This window comes from Podarcis filfolensis (assembly GCF_964270895.1).
Source record: "Podarcis filfolensis genome assembly, chromosome: 12".
In the NCBI taxonomy this organism is placed as follows: domain Eukaryota; kingdom Metazoa; phylum Chordata; class Lepidosauria; order Squamata; family Lacertidae; genus Podarcis; species Podarcis filfolensis.
This window is the reverse complement of record NC_139614.1, coordinates 57,400,062-57,423,490: the sequence shown is the minus strand read 5'-3', so window position 1 is coordinate 57,423,490 and position 23,429 is coordinate 57,400,062. Positions and strand designations below refer to the sequence as shown.

The window sequence follows — 23,429 nt, the reverse complement described above, 5'->3', positions numbered from 1 at the left end:
TGTGATTTGTCCCCACAAAGCACTTCATCACAGTTTCTTCCTATCTATTCAAAGGGCCTCTGCTGCACGATACCAAATGTAAGAATTCACTGATAAATGTATCTATGTACTGGCTCACTAGGAAAACTTCAAAAATTCAAATAGACGTGAGCTCAGCTACTCAGCAGCCCCTCTGCCTGAGTGAGAATTCCTGGCATCCTGATACCTGAGTGCCAGACAGGTTATTCCAGAAATAACAAACGCAGATGAAGACAAAAGGGTGTGATGAACTTGGCTGGGAAACAGGGAAATGTAAATATCTCTTTTGTTACACTTGATGGGTGTTTGGTGGAGGGCAAGGGGAACCATGGGGCAGGGTCCAGGATGCTCAGATAACTGCCACCAGACCTCCCCTTTCGTGATGTAACTGTGATGTATGAGTGATGTAGTTTGGGGGGGTGTAACATGGGGATTAGCAGCTAATAAAAGTTTGGGGGCTCTTTTGTTCAGGGCTTCCATCTTGTTCCACCTTGTGGCAGGTGGGAGTCCTGTCGCGACAGTCTTCAATCAAGACCAAGCCTACTGGCTGCTGTTTTGCTCTGGTATTCCTGGCTGGTGCCCTTGCTTTTTTGTCCAAGGGAGCCCTCAGATTTCTCCGTTAACAGTTTATATTCAAAAACCTTCCTGACACAGGTGGGATGTGTGTGCAGAGCCTCCCCATGGGGCCCCCAAAACCGTGGCCCTGAGAGAGAGGGAGGGCCAAACCTAAGCAGGCTCTGGCCAGCGGACAAAGATGGGATCCCGTGTCACAATGCAAACAACCACGGTGACACCCGAGGAGGAAAGCGGCAGCAGAGGGAGGGATGGGGAGGAGGCTGGGTGGCCATTTGCCAGGGATGTTTTAGCTGAGATTCCTTCCTGATTTTGGGGATGGGGGGGACTAGAGGGTACCCCTTCCAATTCTAGGATGGGGTTCCCTGCTTATTGCAGAGCCCTTTTCGCATCAAGCAGTTCCTCCTGTTTCTGGCCGGGGGGAACAGTTCAGAAGGCCAGCCAAGAGGGCCCCCCAAAATAAAGAGTAGTAACCCACTTTTGGGGGTGTGATGAAACGTGGGGGTTTCAGTGCAAAAAGGTTGCAGAACGATAGCAAAACTTTGGCATTGACTTGGCTGTATTATTCCTTGATGCGCTTCCTAGAAGACCATTGCCAAACTTTGGCACTGCTTTGGACAGAACCGGGGAGCGTTGGGATTTGGGGTGATACAGTGGTACCTCGGGTTAAGAACTTAATTTGTTCCGGAGGTCCTTTCTTAACCTGAAACTGTTCTTAACCTGAAGCACCACTTTGGCTAATGGGGCCTCCTGGTGCCGCTGCACCGCCAGAGCACGATTTCTGTTCTCAGCCTGAAGCAAAGTTCTTAACCCTAGGTACTATTTCTGGGTTAGCAGAGTCTGTAACCTGAAGCGTATGTAACCCGAGGTAGCACTGTATTTATGACCCTCAGAGCATCACTTAGTGGGGGGGGGGTGTGGAGGAGATGCAAAATATACGCGTGTTTCGCTGCAAAAGGACCGCACAACTTTGGCACAGGTTTGGAGAGGATCCCAAATTTGGGGGTTAATAAAATTAAGCTTTTCTGGCGAGAGAGAAAGCGCAGAGAGGGGAAAGAGGGGGGAGCTTGCTGCACTGGCTTGCCAAGGGTTAAAAGGAGCCGAGCTGGATTCCTAGAGAGGACAGGAAATGAGGGCGGGGGGGGAGGTTTTCCAGAGCAAAAGCCCCTCCCCGCTCCCCAGTCTCTTTCTGCCCGGGGTCCTGGGGGCTTGCATTTGGCTCTCTGCAAGCGCTGCTTCTGGGCGCCTCCAGGGACCTGGTGAGCTTCCTCTCTCTTCCCCTTGGGGTGCACTGGGGAGAAGGGGGTCCCAGGGCTGCAGGGGTGGGTGTGCTCAGCTCATGCCTGGGGGGTGGGGAGGACCCCCAAGTCAGGGAGAAGGCGTCCCTTCCCCTCCCTCTCTGCAAAGCCAGGAGGAGTTTGCAGCAGGTCTGGAACTCCGCTCTTCCTTGCCGTTTTGGGGAGGGGTCTTTGGGTCACGGGGAAAGTGGCATGCAATTAAACCCCGTTCAGGTGGACGGGAAAAGCCACATTTATTATTAACAGGGGTTGTAACTGGACGGAAACATTCGGACATAAAATATATGCAGGAAATAATAGAAAAAGAAAACCTGACCTATGCAGTACAGAAAGAAAGACTGTTGGAAGACGGAGGGCAGAGAAAAGGAAAAAGCTTATTCGTTGGCTATTTCGCAGATTAGTTGGGCTGCAGGAGGCGGGCTGGGGAGACCACACATTCAAGAAACGCAAAAGTAACTTTTGCTTGGTTTAATAGCAAATAACAAAAAATCCTTTTACACTAAATTACATTATATCAATAAGTGTGACCCATCCACCAGGGTACTGAGAGAGCTACATGCTGCTCTTTATACTATACCCAAAAGCTTACCGTAATTAACATAACTTAACAGCACCTGCTATCCTGCTTCACAACTGTAGTAGTAGTAGTAGTAGTAGTAGTAATAATAATAATAATAATAATAATAATAATAATAATAATAATATATTTATACCCCGCCCATCTGGCTGAGTTTCCCCAGCCACTCTGGGTGGCTCCCAATCAAGTGTTAAAAACAATACAGCATTAAATATTAAAAATTTCCCTAAACAGGGCTGCCTTCAGATGTCTTTTAAAAGTCTGGTAGTTGTTCTCGTTGACATCTGGTGGGAGAGCGTTCCACAGGGCGGGCGCCACTACTGAGAAGGCCCTCTGCCTGGTCCCCTGTAACCTCACTTCACGCAGGGAGGGAACGGCCAGAAGGCCCTCAGAGCTGGACCTCAGTGTCCAGGCTGAACGATGGGTGTGGAGAAGCTCCTTCAGGTATACTGGACCGAGGCTGTAAAACTAGGACATGTTATTTGCTCTGGCCCTTAAAGACATACGCATCTTGTGAAACAACAGTGAAACCTAAAATTTAAAGAAACCATTCAACAGTTGTAGCTGGATGGAAACATTCGGACATAAAATATATGCAGAAAATTTAAAAAAAGAAAACCTGACCTAATGCAGCGCAGATAGAAAGACTGTTGGAAGACGGAGGGCAGAGGAAAGAAAAAAGCTTATTCGTGCGGTGCAGAGTTAAACCAGGGGATGGCCACCAAAGTAGATGGCGTCCAAAGGAGTTGGGGGCCAGTGCATGGAGGAGGACAGGGCGATGGGGGGCTCCTAGCCAGGTGCAGAGGCAGCCACGCTTCTGAATCTCAGTTATTGGAGAAACACAGGCAGGGGAAGAGTTGCTGTGGGGCTCAGATCCTGCTTGTGGCTTCCCAGAAGAGGCCCCCACTCGACTCCTGTGGGAACAGATGGGGGGAACTCAATAGGAGACCCCTATGGCCTGATCCTGCAGGACTTGTCTTCCGTTCAGATGCTGAGCGAACCCTCTGGATGCAAGCGAACCCTCCCTTGTCCTCCAGTTAGAAGGAAAGCTTTCCCCACCACCCATTCATCAGGCAGGGGCATAATCTAGACTCCTGGCTGACCCATATGTGCCCATTCAGACATGGAGCCTCTCAGGTGTCCAGAGGATCTTCTGAGACTGAACCTGCTGAGAAGCCCAAGGAATTGAAGGCGGGGGAGGCCGTGCTGGGAAGGAAGCAAACTTGGGGTGGGGGTGAAAGTGGCAGCCTCCCCCCATGGCTGAGAGTTACTGGGAGAGTTACCCTCTCCCACCAGCTATAATTCCTGAGTTCTCTGGCAAAAGTGACAGGTTGTTAAACCACTCTAGGAGGGTGTCTTCTAGCAGCTCTCAGCATCCTTCAGAAACTACGGTCCCCAGGATTTTTGGAAGAAGATTTGGCTCTCTAAAAGTGGGGTGGTCCTGCTTTCCAGATACATAGCAGATAGGCCCCAGGTGTGTGTCTGTTTCTTTTTTTTTGGAATAACTTTTGATGGGGTTTTATTAAAAAAAGGATCATAAGAAAAAGGGGAAACAGGGCAGAGCAGGACCACTCTAATTTCTTAGAGCAGATCACAGCATTAAAACCCAATTTTAAAACCAGTTCAGAACCGAACCACTTACAGTCACAGAAAGGAGGTGACTCCTACTTGCTTTTGAGCACTGTCCTTTGGCCCCACCCACATGCCCTGTGGCCTCGCCCATTTGGCTCTCAGGGGGTTGGCCAGAGAAATATCTGGCCCTCAGAATAAAAAACAAAAAGGCACTTCACTCCAGTAGTATGTTTGCAGATTTCAAGGGCTAGAGAATGAGACTGAAGCAGGAAATAAATGTGCACTGAAGTGGGGGTGGGAGGGAGAGCAACCCTAGAGGACCCCAGAGTTAGGAAACCCCACTCTAGCCTAGTGTCCACATTACACTCGGTACAAATGACTCACTTGTCAATCACACCTCTGACTTCATTTGCTGATGGGAAACACTGAAATGGAGGAGCAACCAGTCGGATTCATCTCACAGATATCCCTTCAGTTGCCTGCACCTTTTGCATAGTAACTTTCCTTTTAGGAGGGTTAGAGGATTCCTTTTTCTTTCTTATTGTTTGTTTCTTAAAGAAAGCTCAGAGTCTGGGCTGTCCAGCCCTGGTTCCTAGCAAGACTCAACCATGCTTGCTCAGGGAACCTTTTTCTTCTCTTGACCGTGTATGAATATTATAACAGAACAAAGTATTTGCTTTGGTAGCACCTCTTATTAGGACAGACAGAACTTGGCAGAAGAAAAAAAGGATTCCTTCTGATTTCTTGGAGGCTTCTTGAGAGTCCAGATGGATGAGCCAGACTCAGCTGGCCCAGAAGCAGGAAGAGGCCATGCCATCAAAACCGAGAGCAGTGGGAGAGTCTGGGAAAGCTCAGTGCAGAAGATCCTGGTTAAGGAGGACACCTTCAGCTCAGATGCGCAGAGACAAAAGTTCAGGCAGTTCTGCTTCCAGGACGCTGAAGGACCCTCAGAGGCTTGCAGCCAACTCTACCACCTTTGCTATCAGTGGCTGAAGCCAGAAAGTCACACGAAAGCTGAGATGCTGGACCTGGTGGTCTTGGAGCAGTTCCTGGCTGTCCTTCCACTGGAGATGGAAAACTGGGTGAGGGAATGCGGAGCAGAGACCAGTTCCCAGGCAGTGGCTCTCGCTGAAGGTTTCCTCCTGCGTCAGGGAATGGAGAGGAAGCAGGCAGAGCAGCAGGTGAGAGAGATTTTCCTCTGGATGCTCCCAAGGGGCTGAGAACATGAGGGAGAGTATCCCCAAATTCCCTCAATGGACCATCAGTTTTTGGAAAGCATCCAAGGAATGAAACCGGATACCGCTAAAGTTTTTTCATCGGCCATTTCTTGTCTAATCTTTCTCCCCATTCTCATTTTGGAATCCTTGTTGCTCTTTCAGGGAAAGATTATCTTTGCAGAAATGGGCCCTGATTCCCCTGAAGCAGAGAAGACTCCCTTGGACACCAGAGAGAGGCCACCAGGTAAGAAGGAATGAGGTTTTTTTCTGTTTGGTTGCATTCTGTGGATTTAGGAACTGATTTGTGGGTTCTTTCCATCTTTTGGGGGAGAACACTTGGGGCCAAGAGCCCAAAGTGGGGGAGGTGTATTTTTACATAGCTAAAATACAAATGTCAAAATGCGCTCAGTAGGTAAGGCTTTTTCTAAGGCCCACCTGTAGTTGGAGATGCACTGCTTCACTTCTAAGAGAAGCACACACGTATGGCTTCCTTCTTACCCTTTTCTCTTGCAGGGGATGGAACGTTGCCGACCAAAGCTTCTCCTCCGTCTTTCCACGGTAGCAAAGGGGAAGAAGAGGCTGTGGAACCAGATCAGGCAGGTGGAAGGAGCCTTAAGGGGAAGGAACCTGAGGGGTGGGGGAAGCGGAGGTGGCTCTGGGCCCAAACACATCTCTCTCTTCCCCTTGGCTTCTGTCAACACTGCCCTGAACATGCCGGTCAAGGCATGAACAGCTCCCTCACTGTCGGAAACCAGCCGTCACAAATGGTGCACAGCATAGAAAAAAGACACAGTGAGACAGCAGTATTTTCAGGATGGAGGGCAGCTCCTTCGACTTCTCTCCTGTCCGGTATCTTTTTTTATTATTATCCTTTGTTCTCTCCTCTCTCCTGTCGCATCGCCGTTTGCCAATGTCTCACGTTACCTACATCCCGTCATGGCTTTTACCCACCCATCACCATATAGGGTCATTGCCCAGAGGAAACACAACTCCAGTTAAAGTCAATACATTCCAATACATTGTAAAGCTTGGAGTGCTGGTCACGAGGTCAGGGGGCCCCTGCAATTTTAGAAGACTCTGGTATGGCTCTGCATGACTCCCACACCTCACCTTCACTAGGCTTCTGAATGTTGCTAGTATTATTTATCACTAGTTCAGTTTTATTTCTATACTGGTGGTTGAATGCTAAAATAAGCTCTTAAGCAGTTCACAAACTGTACAAAACAGTGGCCAGGATTCACCTAAGCAACCCCATCAGTACGATACAGTGGTACCTTGGTTCTCAAACTTAAGCCCTTCTGGGAGTCCGTTCGACTCCCGGAACTGTTCGAAAACCAAGACTCTGCTTCCGATTGGCTGCAGGAGCTTCCTGCACTCAACCGGAAGCCATGTCAGATGTTTGGCTTCTGAAAAATGTTCGCAAACCGGAACACTCACTTCCGGGTTTGCGGCGTTCAGGAGCCGATTTGTTCGGGAGCCAAGCCATTTGAGTCCCAAGGTACCATTGTAAAGGAATTCCATTAAGGCATTAAAATAAGCATCCATACTTTAAATGTGCAAACCAATCTTATTAAAACAAGACGCCAGGGAACAGGCAGAAAACAACAGAGCAATGTGTAGTAGATAATCTGTATGTTGTCTAAGAAGGGGACCTTTCCCTTTTTATTTTAGGGTCCAATGTGCTTTGAAGATGTAGCTGTTTGTTTCATAGACGAGGAGGGGGTGTTGTTGGATCCTGACCAGAGAGCTCTGCGTAAGGAAGTCATGGAGGAGAACTGTGGGAGAATGGACTCTCTCGGTAAGGCTCCCTGTTCCAGCATGATATCTGTTTTGAAATGCAATATGTATCTCTATATCAGCCTTTCTCCACCTGTGGGTCTCCAGATGATGTTGGACTACAACTCCCATCACCTCTAGATAGCAAGGCCAGAGCTCAGGGATGATGGGAGTTGTAGTCCAACAACATCTGGGGACCCACAGGTTGAGAACCGCTGCTCTATATGACAAACCACTAGTATTTTGATGGAGCTCAACAGTCCTACAAAGCATCTGTGATTCTGAGGCTCCCACAGCTCACCTTGAATGATTTGTGTGCAAATATTCTTCCTCCAGCTGTGCCTTTTAAAACCAGGAACAGGCTGGTCTGAACTGCCCACACCTTTTAAAACAGGGGTGGGCAATCTTAAGGCCCGTGGGCCAGATGTGGCCCAATCACCTTCTCAATCCGGCTCACGGACGGTCCTGGAATCAGCGAGTTTTTACATGAGTAGAATGTGTTTAACAGACTACTGTATTTTAATACTTTGTTGGAAGCTGCCCAGAGTGGCTGGGGAAACCCAGCCAGATGGGCAGGGTATAAATACAATATTATTATTATTATTATTATTATTATTATTATTATTATTAATAATAATAATAATAATTAAAAATGCGTCTCTGGGTTATTTGTGGGGTCTACTTGCTGTTTTTACATGATTAGAATGTGTGCTTTTATTTAAAATGCATCTCTGGGTTATTTGTGGGGCAAAGGAATTCATTCATTCCCGCCCCTCCCCCCAATAGGCTGGCCCACCACATGATCTGAGGGACGGTGTACTGGCCCACGGCTGAAAAAGGTTGCTGACCACTGTTTTAAAAGATAGGCTTCAGAGTTGTTAGGGAATGTGCAGTAACTTTTTTGGGGGGATTATTTTTGCTTCTGTCAACCGAAAAGAGACAGAAGCAAAAACAAACAAAAAACAGAAATTGGACTAGCAGATAAAGCTCCTGCAGCCAATCAGAAGTGGCCGAAGCCCTGCAGACATTTGGGTTCCAAAGAACGTTCGCAAACCGGACCACTTACTTTTCAGGTTTCCGGCGTTTGGGAGTCAAAATGTCTGAGTACCAAGGTGTTCGGGATCCAAGGTACTACTGTGTACCTGTACACCAGGTAGCCAAATTTGTACTGGCAGCCAAGAATCTTCGTTCCAGCTGTATGAATGCACTCCCAATTTTAAAACCTAATATTGTAAATTTATTTTTATACTGTAAACTGCTAACTGATTTCAGATCACAAGCATTCATGAGAATTGTTCACTTATTCGGGACTCCATTTCTTCCCGAGGCTCTAATCCATTTCTCTTTTTGTTGCAGGTGGTGACGATTTGGAAATTAAGAACGAGGGAGACGATGACAAAATCCCCCCAGTGGAGAAGTCATATGAAAATTCAGAGTGTGGAGAGAACTTCAGTCAGAGCTCCCATGCCACTTCCGATCAAAGAAATATCTCTGGGAAGAAACCTTATCAGTGCCTGGAATGTGGAAAGATCCTCAGTCGGAAGGAAATTCTCACTTCCCATCAAAGAATCCATACAGGGGAGAAGCCATATAAGTGCTTGGAATGTGGAAAGAGCTTCAGCCACAGAGCCAACCTCACAGCCCATCGAAGAATTCATATAGGGGAGAAACTATATTTGTGCTTGGAATGTGGAATGAGCTTCAAACGGAAGGAGAGTCTCACTTCCCATCAAAGAATTCACACAGGGGAGAAACCCTATCAGTGCTTGGAATGCGGAAAGAGCTTTACTCGGAGGGATAGTCTCACTTCACATCAAAGAGTTCATACAGGAGCAAAACCGTATCCGTGCTTGGAATGTGGAAAGAGCTTTAGTCGGAAGGATAGCTTGACATCCCATCAAAGAATTCATACGGGGGAGAAACCATATCAGTGTTTGGAATGTGGAAAGAGCTTCGCTCAGAGTACCCATCTCATTTCCCATCATAGAACTCACAGCGGGATGAAACCGTATCAGTGCTCAGAATGCGGAAAGAGCTTCAGTCAGAGCGCCCATCTCACTTCCCATCAGATAACTCACAGTGGAAAGAAACCCTATCAATGCGTAGAATGTGGAAAGAGCTTCGGTTGGAAAGAAAGCCTCACTTCCCATCAAAAAATTCATGCACGGAAGAAGCCGTTTCGGTGCTCGGAATGTGGAAAGAGCTTCACCCAGAAGCAAAATCTTACAGCCCATCAAAAAACTCATACAGGGGAGAAACCCTATCAGTGCTTGGAGTGCGGAAAGAGCTTCAGTCAGAGCGCCCATCTCACTTTGCATCAGAGAATTCATGCAGGGACAAAACTATATGTTTGCTCTGAATGTGGAAAGAGCTTCAGTGAGAGCGCCCATCTCACTTCCCATCAAAAAACTCATCGGCCAAAATTACAGAATCGTAGGATGGTAAAGTTGGAAGTCACCACCATGGTCATCTAGTCCAATGCCCTGCAATTCAGGAATCTCCACTACAGCATTCCATGACAGATGGACACCCAACCTCTCCTGAAAAACCTTCAGTGAAGGAGAGTCCACTACTTTCCACGGTTGTCTGTTCTACTTTCCAATGGCTCTCTTGTAACTGTATCAGGAAAATGATGAGATCCATCTACCATGACTAGTTTTTGAGAAACTCAATGCTGTGTCTTAATAATCACAGCATTCTTTTTAATTCCTCACAAGCCAACCATTTAATTATCTGTTCTAGAACCTTTCCTGGTATCCATGCCAAGCTTGAGCGTTCAGTAGTTACCTGGGTCTTCTCCCCACACCCTTTTGTAAGATGAGGACAATATTTGGCCTTCTCTAGCCTGCAGGGACCTCATCTGTTCTCCAGGAATTCTCAAAGATTATAGACATAGTGTCTGAGATTGCTTAAGCAAGTTCCTGTAGTACCCTTGGGTGTAGCACATCAGGCCCTGGAGATTTGAATTTATTTAAAGTAGCTAGATGTTCCTTGACCACCTCTTCCTATCCTGGGCTGCAGTTATTCTGTTAACACCAGGTTTGACACTGCTTTCCTTTTGGGTGAAGACAGAGGCTGAGTGGCTATTTCGCCTTCTATCACTTAATAGCATTTCTGCCTCTTCTCCATGAAGAGGACCTGCTCCTTGCTTGTTCTTCCTCTTGGTTCCAAGATAGCCGAAGAAACCCTTTGAGATTAGTTTTAACCTCTCTTCCAAGCCTGAGCTCATTTTGAGATTTGGCCTGCCTGCCCTTCTCCCTGCAACTGTTGGCTACTGGAGAATAATCTTCCTTCTTCGTGAGTTGCCCTTTCTTCCATTTGTTATCCATCCCCATATCAGAGAAACCATATCAGTGTGTGGAGTGTGGAAAGGGCTTCAGACAGAGGGCCTGTCTCGTGGCCCATGAAAGAATTCATACGGGGGACGGGACCAGATCAATGGCTGTGTACAAATTTAAACTTAAGAGACTTTAATGACTCTGTGGGTGAGCATTGCAACAGTGTCATGTGGCAACCTAGCAAAGAAGTTGACTTTTCTCTCAAAGCTATAGAGTACACAACCAGTGTCCAGTCTTTCTTCATACTCAGGTCTCGGAGGTGCAAGTCATGGGTTCATGGTACTGAATACCTTCTCCACATCCATCACATCTGGAAAGAGGGTGAAGAGCAATATGGCAACACTGCTGAGATAGCCCTCAGTGCTGAGCTCTTAAAAGAAGTTGGCAAGCAATTTGTGTACTTCAGGAACCTCCAAGTTGCAAATTTGCGGTGCTCCTGACTGCCACTGTTCTCCTTGGCACACCCAGGATGGCGGCGGTGCCCCCTTTGAAGCTGTTTCTAGTATCTGCTGAGCACTCCCAGGTCATCTGCAAGAAAAGCCAGAAGTTTCAGGCTTTCCTGTGTGAGAAGCTTAAGACAAGGATTCCCTTGCTGCTGTCCTCCTTCAATTATTCAAAGTACATTCTGAGCAGATGCCAGGATTGTATCTCTGAGGAAGAAAGAGTTACTTGTTCATTGTACTCAAAGGTGCTTGGGAGCAACGCCAAACCCATTTTGTTTTCTTCAGCCAACTCCAGTCCTCATCTGCACACATCCAATACATGGATGAAGCCTTAGACTGAACCCAAATTCCAAATATCTCATCCCAGTGGCAGCATCTGAGACCTTTTCCCAGGCCATGTGCACAGAGTATCAGATCTCAATCGGTGGGACATTTTTGCCTGTGTCTCGCATCTATTCCTTGAGCAGGGGACCCTGTTCTGCTTTCCCCCCAGTGTGAACTGAGACTCTGTCTCAACGGACCAGGTATTTTTGGAATCATGTCAGGTGTGTGTGTCTCCAAGGCCTTGCAGCCCTCTTCCCATGAACCCCTGAGCTCCAGAGATTGTCAGTTCTCGCACTCCCAAAAAGTCTTGCTCCTTTTCTCAAGGTTTGGAAACCGCTCTGCCCAATGTATAACTTTTCTTTATGTGTATCCAGTCTACCAATCTTATCACCTGTGGTTCTTTCCCATCAGCTATTATTGAGTGCTAATGTCTTTATTGCAACATTAAAATATATTGCAAAATACATTGATGGTTCTGGTTGCATATTCTGTTGTGGTGTATCAGAGTGCAATGCCCCCAAAGACCCTCTGAAGAGCATGAACTCTCCAGAGGCTCCTGGGGAAGCCAGGAGTAGGAGTTTTTGTCAGGATAGGATCATTTCTTCACTGAAGAGCCTGGCTGCGAGATCCAACCCACCCCTTCCAGCTCCCTGTTCTCATAGTGGCCAAATACCCCTAAGAACCCAACTTCATGTGCCACCTCCAGGGGAAGTCAGGAGGGTGGCGACACAAGAAGGGGTCTTTTCTGCGGGTTCGATCCCCAAGAGCTACATGTTCCTGCATTGCAGGGGGTGGGACTAGACAATCTCAGGGTCCCTTCCCACTGGACAAGTCTATGATTCTGTGATATCTTGGGTGTTGTGTGAAAACATTCCTCTTCTCCCAGGCCTTCAGCTATTTTTTGTTCGTTTGTTATGCAAAACAAAACTTTTTATTTTTTTGGAAATAATTTTTATTTGGTTTTACAAGTATGAAATTATAACAATACAGCCAAACACATCCATATTTAAAGATTCCTCCGAATTTCAGGGCTTCCCACCTTCCCAGTACATTTTTGAGCACAATTCAAAGTGTTGGTGCTGACCTTTAAAGCCCTAAATGGCCTCAAAGGCCCAGTATACCTGAAGGAGCATCTCCACCTCCATCGTTCTGCCCGGACACTGAGGCCCAGCTCCAAGGGCCTTCTGGCAGTTCCCTCATTGTGAGAAGCCAAGTTACAGGGAACCAGGCAGAGGGCCTTCTCAGTAGTGGCGCCTGCCCTGTGGAACGCCCTCCCATCACATGTCAAGGAAATATCCGACTTTTAGAAGACATCTGAAGGCAGCTCTGTTTAGGGAAGCTTTTAATGTTTAACAGACCACTGTATATTAATACTTTGTTGGAAGCCTCCCAGAGTGGCTGGGGAAACCCAGCCAGATGTGCGGGGTATAAATAATTAATAATAATAATAATAATAATAATAATAATAATAATAATAATTTCCCTCCATGGGTCCTACAGTCAACCTTATCAACTGCATATTATTCAGTAATACATGTTTTATGTCACTCCATTTTCTCTATAGTATATATGGTATTTTACACTGGGGAAGGCATTGTTTTTGTTTGTTGCCATGATATGCATTTTTGGGTTTTCATTTTGTAAACTGCGCTGTGATCTTCGGATGAAGGGCGGTATAGAAACTCAGTAAATAATAATACAATAGGAGTCGAGATAGAATGCATTGCTGCTGAAGGTTTCACTCTGAAGAACATAAGAAGAGCCCGCTGGATCAGGCCTGTGGCCCGTCGAGTCCAGCATCCTGTTCTCACAGGGACCGACCAGAGACCCTATTATGGGAAACCCTCAAACAGAACCCAAGAACTGCCTGCTGTTTCCACCAAATTCAGAAGCACACCAATTTGGAACCGGTTCAGAGTCAATGGGACAAGGTTGGGTTTTGGGCCATTTACTTGTCATCCTGGTTTGGGTGTCAGTTACTCAGTTTGGGGGAAGGCACAAAATGGATTCACAGCACAAGACTGGCACCAGTTTGGAGTCAATAGGTGGATTATTTTGGCATTTACCTGTATCAACTGCTCAGTTTAGGGGACATGGAGTTCGCATTACAAACGGCCACTAAACTTTGGCATCAGGTTGGGAGAATCCGAAATTTCGGACTAATGGAGCTGTATTCTTTTGGGAATTATGGGGTCAGAACTACCTAAATCATATAGAAATTTATTTGTGTCTGCTACTACAGAAGCAAGAATGTTGCTCGCCCCAAAATGGAAAGAAGCAGAGGTCCCAGCAAAGGAAGAATGAATACAAAAAACTTCAGGAATATGCAAAAATGGCGAAACTTGCTGGAAGAATAAGAAATCGAGATAAACTTTTTATAAAAGAATGGAAATGGTTTATTGGATATTTACAGATAAATTGCAAACAGATAAAAACATTAGCAGGATTATTGTATTAACCTACAGTTATATTTAAAGTAGATAAACAAGTGAGCAAATTAAATGAATTTGGATATGCAGTAGAGATAAATTTCCTTAATTTATACATTTCCTTAATTTTCCTAACATTTCAAAACTCCCCCCCCCTTTCTGCGGTTCCTTAAAGTTATTTAATATATACATTTCCTTAATTTTCCTAACATTTCAGAACTTCCCCCTATTTCTGCGGTTCCTTAGTTATATTATATATAATAACTTTAAGGAACCGCAGAAAGGAGGAAGGAAGTCAAGTTTTGAAACGTTACAATGACTGTAAAATTAAGGAAATGTATCAACCCGAAAAGTGTTTGTTTTTAAATAAAAAATGTAGCTTTTATTGAGACGCATCACGGCCTCTGATCCCCGCGGGGAGCCCTCTCCACGGATTTGCCTAATCCTTTGGAAGCCCCCATTGTTCTGTCGGGGGTCCCGCGCCCCCTCTCGCCTGTCCCCCGGGCTTTGTTCTCGATTTGGAGAGGCGGCGAGGCTCAGCTCCGGCTCCGGGAGAGGGAGGCTGCGTTCCGGCCCGCCGTGCGCCCCGGGAGCCTGGACGGCGGGGACGGGAAGGAAGGCGCTTGGGGGGCGCGGGGCGCCGTCCCGTCGCCGCCTCTCCCCGCAGCCCGGCAGGTAGGGGAGGGCGCGGAGGGGCGCCCGGCGCGGAGCTCGGAGTCTCCGCGAGGCCCGGCTCGACGGGGCGGGATAAAAAGGCGGCGCCGGCTCGCAGCGCCTCCCCGAGCGCCCTTTGCACTCCGACCGGCGGAAGCGGAGGCTACGCGGCTGCGGCCGCCCAGCCTGGCCGGGGATGGCGGCGCTGGCGGGGCGCCAGGTACCGGCAGCCCTCGAGGCGAGGCGCCCGCGGCGTCCAGGGAGCGCGCCCGGCCCGGGAGGCGTTGCAGCGCCAGCTCTTGCGCTGCTGGAGAGTCTCCGAGCGCCGGGAGGCGGCTGCGCGCGGCGGTGGCGGCGTCCAGGCGCGCTGGGGGATGCGGGAGCCGAGGGGGCGCCCGCGGGGGAAGGGAAGGGGAACCCCCTCCTCTGCAGCGGGGCCCGAGGGCCTTGATCCAGATGGGCCGTGGCGCTCCAGCGTCTCCTTCGGTGGAGAGCGGGGGACCTTCTGTTGGGGGGCAGCAGGGGTGCCAAATGGATTAAAATATTGGGGGGTGACCAGGTAAGCCCCACTCCGGGACAGATGGATTTCTTTGCCTAGGGAGTTACTGAGATTGAGGCCTGTCTGAGCTCTGGGCTCCTAATCTATGGGGAAAGCCACTCTGCCCATGCTCAGGAGCACCATTTCGTTTATCTTTGGCCCCTCTTGTTAACTGTTGCTTCCCTTGCTCTGGGGCCGAAGCCCTGCCCTGAAAACAAGGCAGGGTCCAGAATCCAGTTACAAGGGAGGAGATTCTGACTAAACCTTTTGAAGGCCAGACCAGAAGGGGCTCCCTTGGAGGTGGTGGGCTCCCCTTCCTTGGGGGCTTTTAAGCAGAGGTTGGGTGGCTTGTGGAGATTCCTGCCTTGCAGCGGGTTGGTCTGGATGACCCTCAGGGTCCCTTCCACCTGTACAGTTCTTTGATCTACAGGGGTTGTGTCAAGAGGTTCCACAGCTCCCGGCCCTGTGTGTTCCAGGGGGTCCGTGAACCCCCCTCGTGTCTTGCGATGGAAAGAGATTTCTCTAAGGAGTCAGGTCCCCCTTTTCTTTCTTTCTCTCAGCTTCCAGTGACCTTTGAGGACGTGGCCGTCTATTTCTCTCCAGAGGAGTGGCCCCTGCTGACGGACTGGCAGAGGGACCTCTATTACGATGTCATGCAGGGCAACTTTGAGCTGGTGGCTTCACTGGGTGAGCATCTTGGGGGCAAAGCATCTTCAGGGCCCCACAGCCAGCGTTAGAAACTCAGATACAGGTGAAACTCGGAAAATTAGGATATCATGGAAAAGTTCTTTTATTTCCGTAATTCAACTTAAAAGGTGAAACTAATATATGAGATAGACTCATGACATGCAAAGCGAGATATGTCAAGCCTTTATTTGTTATAATTGTGATGATCATGGTGTACAGCTGATGAAAACCCCAAATTAACAATCCCAGAAAATTAGAATATTAAATGAAATCAGCAAAACAAGGATTGCAAATAGAGCAATATTGGACCTCTGAGAAGTAGAAGCATGCATATGTACTCAGTACTTGGTTTGGGCCCCTTTTGCATCAATTACTGCCTCAATGCGGCGTGGCATAGATGCTTATCAGCCTGTAGTACTGCTGAGGTGTTATGGAAGACCAGGATGCTTCAATAGCAGCCTTCAGCTCTTCTGCATTGCTCGGTCTCATGTCTCTCATCTGTCTCTTGGCAATGCCCCATAGATTCTCTATGGGGTTCAGGTCAGGCGAGTTTGCTGGCCAATCAAGCACAGTAATCCCATGGGCATTGAACCAGATTTTGGTACTTTTGGCAGTGTGGGCAGGTGCCAAAGTCCTGCTGGAAAATGAAGTCAGCATCCCCATAAAGCTCATCTGCGGAAGGAAGCATGAAGTGCTCCAAAATCTCCCAGTAGACGGCTGTGTTGCCCTGGACTTAATGAAGCACAGTGGACCAACACCAGCTGATGGCATGGCTCCCCAAATCAATACTTCACATTGGACTTCAAGCATCTGGCATTGTGTGCCTCCCCATTCTTCCTCCAGACTCTGGGTCCTTGGTTTCCAGATGAGATGCAAAAGCTGCTCTCATCAGAAAAGAGATTTGGAGAAATCTATTATTATTATTATTATTATTATTATTATTATTATTATTATTAATTTAATTTTTATATCGCTTTATATTTGAAAGAAAAATAACCTCAAAGCCGTTTTACAACCCATTAAAACATTGAGCGTAAAACAAATTCACGCTTCGAGGAAATTATTTTCGATCCTTCTCTAAGAGACATTTTGCTTTCCCCATACAGTCGTACCTTGGAAGCCGAACGGAATCCATTCTAGAAGTCTGTTTGACTTCCAAAATGTTTGGAAACCAAAGCGCCGCTTCCGATTGGCTGCAGGAGGAAGCTGCGTCGGATGTTGGGGTTCCAAAGAGCCTTTGCAAACCTGAACACTCAATTCTGGGTTTGTGATGTTCGGGAGCCAAAACGTTCAAGTTGCAAGGCGTTCGGGATCCAAGGTACAACTGTATTTATTTACCTAAATTTATAAAGCTGCCCTATAGCAGGCGCTCTAGAAAGCCAGGGTGGAGCAGTGGTTAGAGTGTCGGACGAGGACCTGGGTTTGAATCCCCACCGGGCCATGAAGCTCTCCCTGGGTGATGTTGGAGCCAACCACAGCCTCTTAACCTAGGGATTAACGGTGGGGGTTGGGGTGGGTGTGGACCATGGGATATGAATGCAGACATGGAAAATGTTAATGCTCAGAGTAATGGAGGTACCTCAAACGTCATCAAGGCCAGACCCATTGATGCGTAAGACCCACTGCTGAGGCCTGCCTGAGAAGAGACAATCGAAGCTTTGCTCCAAAGCCTCTGGCAAGGGAGACTCCGCCCCTTTCCCCAGGGATGGAAATGTGGAGATGTGTGTTTAAAAAGCAGCAGTCATGGATTTTGCAATTTACTGCATCCCAGTTGGGGCCTCTCCTCTTCTGGAATATTTTCCTGGTTGGGGTGATTTGTGATCTCTGCCTATTACCAGCGTGACAAATCTATTTCTTTCTAGCTGTTGAATTTGTACCCCAACATTTTCTTCAAGGAGCTCCAGGTGCTGAACGTGGCTCTCCCACTGCTCTTTTTAAAACAAAAACAAAGGGGCCATACTCTGTTTTTATTTGCTAATTACATACATTTTATTGTTATTTTTAACAATGCTTAAACAACACAGAATAAAAATAAACATGAGAACATAAAAAGGAGACAGGCATACTACATCACTATAAGATTCACAGTTATAATTCCATAGAGTTTAATCTAATATATAGATATTATTATCCAAGTAGATATATATTTATTTTTAACCTTGCTATATTTTGTATAAATGTGCTCCAATGTGAGGTTGAGAGGGAGTAACTGGCCCAAGGTCACATTGAGCTTCATGGCTGAGTGGGAATTTGAACCCTGGTCTCTGTCTCCAGGGCCCCAGTCTGACGCTCTAACCACTGCTCCTCACTGGCTGCCTTATGAACAAGGAACATGGGAGGAAGTCCCTTACTGGCCAAAATGCAAACCCCTCATGCTCACTTGCCCATCTGCAAAATGGGAATAGCAGGGGCTTACTTCAGAGGAGCTGGGCGTTGAAGGAAATAACATCTGAAAAGAGTGAGATAAGTCAACGGCCTTGTAGCTATTGGAACTGAGATTCCCGCAAGAGGTTTTGGGGCCTGATGTTCAAAACAGATGTAAAGTGGTACCTCGGAACTCGGATGGAATCTGCTCCAGAAGTTCGTTCGACTTCCGAAAACATTCAGAAACCAAGGTGCAGCTTCCGATTGGCTGCAGGAAGCTCCTGCCCTGCCTCGGAGGCGAACGGAGGGCAGAGCGACTGGTTCTGTCCCCCTGGGACACTGCAGGGCATCACAGCTATGATGTAGTGAGTGCAGCAGAATGGAAGGCAAGAGGAAGGGGGCTCCACAGAGTGCCCCTGGAAGTTGAAAGACCCAAGCCTGCCCACGCCTGGAGCTCCTGCACCCCTCGGAAAGGCAGGGTCTCCTTTTGTCCATTCTGCTGCTAGCAAAGGCCGACTTTTCTTTCTTTGCTGTCTGTCTGCACACAGGAGCTGTTCCTCCCAGACCGGAGCTTCTGTCCCGGATTGAGCGAGGGGAAGAGCCCAGCATTGTGGGTCGCCCTGGGCAAGGGGACAGAGACGCCCAGGGGAGTGCCGGTGAGTATAGAATCCTAGAATTGTGCAGCTAGAAGGGACCCCCGGGGAACCTGCAAAGAAGGAATCTCAGCTGAAGAAATCCTGAGACAGATGTCCAACCAAGAGGGCCAGATTCAGACTTTAGAGGCCATAATAATAATAATAATTTATTTATAGCCATCTGACTGGGTTGCTCCCACTACTCTGGGCAGCTCCCAACAAAATATTAAAAACACGATAAAACATCAAACATTAAAAACTTCCCTAAACAGGGCTGCCTTCAGATGTCTTCTAAAAGTCAGATAGTTGCTTATTTCCTTGACATCTGATGCGAGGGTGTTCCACATGGTGGGTGCCACCACTGAGAAGGCCCTCTGCCTGGTTCCCTGTAACCTCACTTCTCGCAGGGAGGGAACTGCCAGAAGGCCCTCGGAGCTGCACCTCAGTGTCCGGGCAGAACGACGGGGGTGGAGACGCTCCTTCAGATAGACTGGGCCGAGGCCGTTTAGGGCTTTAAAGGTCAGCACCAACACTTTGAATTGTGCCTGGAAACATACTGGGAGCCAATGTAGATCTTTCTCGGCGGCTGCTCCCAGTCACCAGTCTAGCTGCCGCATTCTGGATTAGTTGCAGTTTCTGGGTCAAGCAGTAGTTGAAGCAGGAGATAACCAGAGCATGCACCACTCTGGCGAGACAGTCTGTGGGCAGGTAAGGTCTCAAACGGCGTACCAGATAAGGCTGGCAGACAGCTGCCCTGGACACAGAATGGATCTGCGCCTCCATGGACAACTGTGAATCCAAAATGACCCCCAGGCTGCATACCTGGGAGCCCCCATACAGATTTCATTCAACTTACAAATGATAATAAACTGTAAAATAAAACTGTATTTTTCAAAATGAAACAAAACCTACAATAGGATGAAAAACAATGTTTGTTTTGCTATACTTCCACCAGGGGTAGGCAACCTAAGGCCCAGGGGCCGGATGTGGCCCAATCGCCTTTTCAATCTGGCCTGTGGATGGTCTGGGAATCATCGTGTTTTTACATGAGTAGAATGTGTGCTTTTATTTAAAATGCATCGCTGTGGTGCATAGGAATTCCTTCATTATTTTTTCCCCAAAATATAGTCCGGCCCCCCAGAAGGTCTGAGGGACGGTGGACCGGCCCATGGCTGAAAAAGGTTGCTGACTCCTGATCTACTTTATTTATATTTGGAAAAATATCTCTTCCTTTTTCTCATTGCTCAGATCCCGAAAACTAATCTTCGGTCACATACCTGCTTCTATACTTAGTAGAGATCTAGGCACCCGGCCTGCCCTGTGGCAGAACTACTTCTGTTGGGATTTTTAATAGACTTCAAATGAGAACGCTAACGCTCCACTGAGCAATTTGTGACCATTAATGTTAGAAATCTGGCAGTGGAAATTTTCCATGGTGCCTCCCTTTCCCTTGATGTCCTAAGCAGGTGCTCATTCTGCTTCATTTTGGCAACCAACCTCTCTTTTAAAACCCTCCAATGAATCAGAGAATCGTTGCGCTGGAAAAGCAGCCGGAGTGCTGGGCTGGATGGGCCAATGTTCCACCCTCCAACCTTTCTCCTGAGAAATAGGGACATTCCCTTCTGCGGCAGGAAGCCTTCTCCTGCGTTTGATCTTGTCACACACCCAGGCGTCGTCCTGGACTCAGAGGCATCAGTCACCTTGAGCTAAGGACAACCTCACCTCCCTCGCAGGAGTGTTGTAAAGAAAACATGTGCGAGGGAAGGGATCATTTACAACACCTTACACAGATCAATGGAATGAAGAAAAGCCCGTCAGGAAAATCATCATCATCATCAAAACACCGGGAATATTCAGGAACATACCAGAGAGTAAATCTTACTGAACTCATTGGGATTGCAGTGTAAGGATTGCCCGGAGCATGTGGGCTCAGTGCGGGAAATAGAAACCAACAAGGATGCCCAGTCTTGACCCCATTACCTGGGAGTCAGCTCCATTAAAAACAGTGGGATTACTTCTGAGTAAACAGAGCAGTTCCAGAGGAATAAACACTCCCTGCGTTTCCTCAGAAGTGTCTGGCTGCGGAAGCAACGCAGTGAAAGAATTTAAAGTAGATTGGTGACCTTTTCCTTCAAAATTGTAGGGAGGGTTTCTTATGCCAACTTCACCCTTCATTCAGTGCAGGGATTTTATTATTGGTATAAACAGAACTCTATTTTTGCACCTACACACACCACTTTTAGAGCGGGTGGAAAAAGCAAAAACAGGACATTTCTAGGATCAAATCAGAATCTGGGGCAGCTTCTGTAATTCTGGGACTGTTCCTGGAAAACCAGGACACTTGGAGGGTATGTGGTGGCCTGATCCAGCAGGTTCTCCTTATGTAGGTTTTATGTATTCGACTCCATTCCCAGACTTGGGTTTTGCACCTTCTCCTTCTTCTTCCCGCAGGAGAGTCGAGCATGAACTGGCAGGCGATGAAAGAGGAGCCGAGGGGGGACTGGAACCCGCCTGCCTCCCCTCCCTGGTCCCTCTCGGGACCCCAGTTCCTTGCCCTCCAAGAGCTGTGTCCCACGTGGTGCCAGGTGGAGCTGACGAACATCCGAAGCCTTGCCCAAGAGGGGCCTCTGGAGACGGGCGCGCTGCAGGAGCCCCAGCTGCTGATCTGTGGCGAGTGCGGGAGGAGCTTTGAGGATGGGGGCTCCCTGGCGGACCACCAGGCCACCCATGAGGAGCAGAAAGGCCCCTTCGCCTGCTCTTCCTGCGGGAAGCTCTTCCTCTACCGCCTCAACCTCCTGACCCACAAGAAGCACCGGGCGAAGGCTCAGCTTGCCTGCGCCCCCTGCGGCCTCCGCTTCTGCCTCAAGGGGGACCTCCTGCGCCACCGGGCCAGCCACGCGGCCAAGGAACTCTACCCTTGCAGCACTTGTGGCGAGGTCTTCCAGCGCAAGGCCCACCTGCTGGCCCACGAGGCAGTGGAGCATGCTGGAAGGGCAGGCTGCGAATGCCCCGAGTGCGGGGAGGCTGTGGGTGGGGAGGCGGAGCTCGCGCAGCACCTGGCGGCGCACCACGAGGAGCGCCGCCCCTTCGCCTGCGCCTTGTGCCCAGAGACCTTCAGCTGGAAGGAGGGCCTGCGGCTGCACCAGCGGTCGCACGCCCAGGAGGGGGGCCACCGCTGCCCAGACTGCGGGAAGAGCTTCAGCCGCCGCGGGAACCTCCTGACCCACCAGCGCCTGCACACCGGGGACCTGCCCTTCGTCTGCTCCGAGTGCGGTCGCGCTTTCCCCACCAACGTCGCCCTTGTGGCTCACAGCAAGATGCACCTCCGGGGCAAGACTTTCGCCTGCCAGCAGTGCGGCGGCTGCTTCCGCTCGCGGGAGAAGCTCCTCCAGCACCAGAGCCACCACAACGGGCGGCTGGAGGAGGACGGGGTCAAGGAGGAGGGAGAGGCGTAATGCCCCAGTTCTGCCTGTAGGTGGAGCAAGTCAGACTCCTCCTCTCTCTCCATTATCTCGGACTCGTCATAAATCTGTTTTTCAAAAACGCACCTTGACTGGTTTGTTTTGTTTGTTGTCTCTGCCTCCCACCTTCTTTTTTTTTTTTTTTTTAAATTTCATTCCCCCCCCCCCATTCATTACATACATCTCAAATTCTTAACATTTTCTATATAATCCTCCCTCCCTCCCTTCCAGGGCTTCCCCCAACATCCACTTCTGGTTCATTTCTCTTTTCACCCACTTTGCTGTCTCCTAACAGAAAAAAATTATTAATAACAACATCAAGCCTAAAAACATAAAAATAGAAGTAAATACACCATAATATTTCACTATCTGCTAAACATTTTCTAATACTAATAATGTAAATGTTTATTTAAATCCTGCCAGCAAGTCTTTTGTCTTTGTTTCTGCAAATATGGTTCCCATTCTTTTTCACTGTTGTCTCTTTCTCTTCATCTGTCTGTCATTTTTGCCAAGTCTGCACAGTTCATCAACTTCTCTTGCCAGTGTTCTTTAGCTGGTACTTCTCCAGCCTTCCAATTTTGTGCAATCAACATTTTTGCTGATGTGGCGGCATTCGGCTTCCCACCTTCTTGCCAAGCTCAGGGTTCTCCTCTGTGAAGTGGCTCAGGATGAGAGAAGGCAGGGACTGGCTGCCAAGGTCACGCCCAGGGAGCTCCATGGCCAAGTGGCCGGATTTGAACCCTGCTCTCTCCCAGGTCCCAGGCCGACACCCTGGAGCACAGTATCACACCACCTTGCAGGTTCACCTGAGGTCCTTGGGCCTGGCAGGGGGAAGGTGGGGCCCAGAGATGCAGGGAGCCTTGTGCCCACCAAACACCTCCAGGGGTGATTGCATTTCCTCTTTATGCACCCCAAGGTGTATTGCAACTTCACCCTTCCAAGGCGAGCGTTCTGGGCACCTGTGGAGGGTTATTGCACATCTTCCATGGGGCCTCTTTGTGCCTTTTTGCTCCCTTGGGGAAAACGTGTGATATCACAGGGGAAATCTGTAATAAAAGAACCCACTGCCGCCTTCCCCAGCACTTCTAATATTGGATAGCTTTAGCCTACTCTGGAATCAAAGGTTTTGTGTGTCTTTTGCAGGAAATGCCTACTGTTTTTCGTGCATTTTGCGATTCCTCGGGAGCCAAGTGCCACAGGGAAGACTTGGGCCAATTTCGTAGAAACTTAAGAGTTGGGACACCCAGGGTCATCTAGTCCAACCCCCTGTCATGCAGGACTCTCAAGCAAAGCATCCCTGACAGATGGCCATCCAACCTCTGTCTAAAAAGCTCCAGTCGAGGAGAGACTGTTCCACCGGCAGAAAGATCTTCCTGCTGTTTAGTCAGAATCTCCTTTCTTGTGATTTTAATCCAGCGGTTTTCCACCTGTGGGTCCCCAGATGTTGTTGGACTACAACTCCCATCATCCCTGAGCTCTGGCCTTGCTAGCTAGGGATGATGGGAGTTGTAGTCCAACAACATCT

General features: G+C 48.5%; 2 protein-coding genes across 2 annotated transcripts; both read left to right on the top strand.

The window, feature by feature from the left end:
* Positions 1 to 1,754: 1,754 nt before the first annotated feature.
* Positions 1,755 to 11,602, top strand: LOC310746051 (uncharacterized protein). Its single transcript, XM_083579695.1, has 6 exons — positions 1,755 to 1,850; positions 4,724 to 5,219; positions 5,418 to 5,499; positions 5,769 to 5,851; positions 6,927 to 7,053; positions 8,388 to 11,602. The coding sequence occupies exons 2-6, from the start codon at positions 4,806 to 4,808 to the stop codon at positions 9,503 to 9,505; spliced, it is 1,824 nt and encodes a 607-aa protein (XP_083435821.1). The 5' UTR covers positions 1,755 to 1,850; positions 4,724 to 4,805; the 3' UTR covers positions 9,506 to 11,602.
* Positions 10,839 to 21,990, top strand: LOC310746426 (uncharacterized protein; the record flags this gene model as incomplete). Its single annotated transcript, XM_083580141.1, has 5 exons — positions 10,839 to 10,932; positions 14,020 to 14,240; positions 15,318 to 15,444; positions 18,357 to 18,464; positions 20,895 to 21,990. 5 exons carry the CDS (start codon positions 10,839 to 10,841, stop codon positions 21,896 to 21,898), a joined length of 1,554 nt encoding a protein of 517 aa, XP_083436267.1. The 3' UTR covers positions 21,899 to 21,990.
* Between the last annotated feature and the right edge of the window lie 1,439 nt (positions 21,991 to 23,429).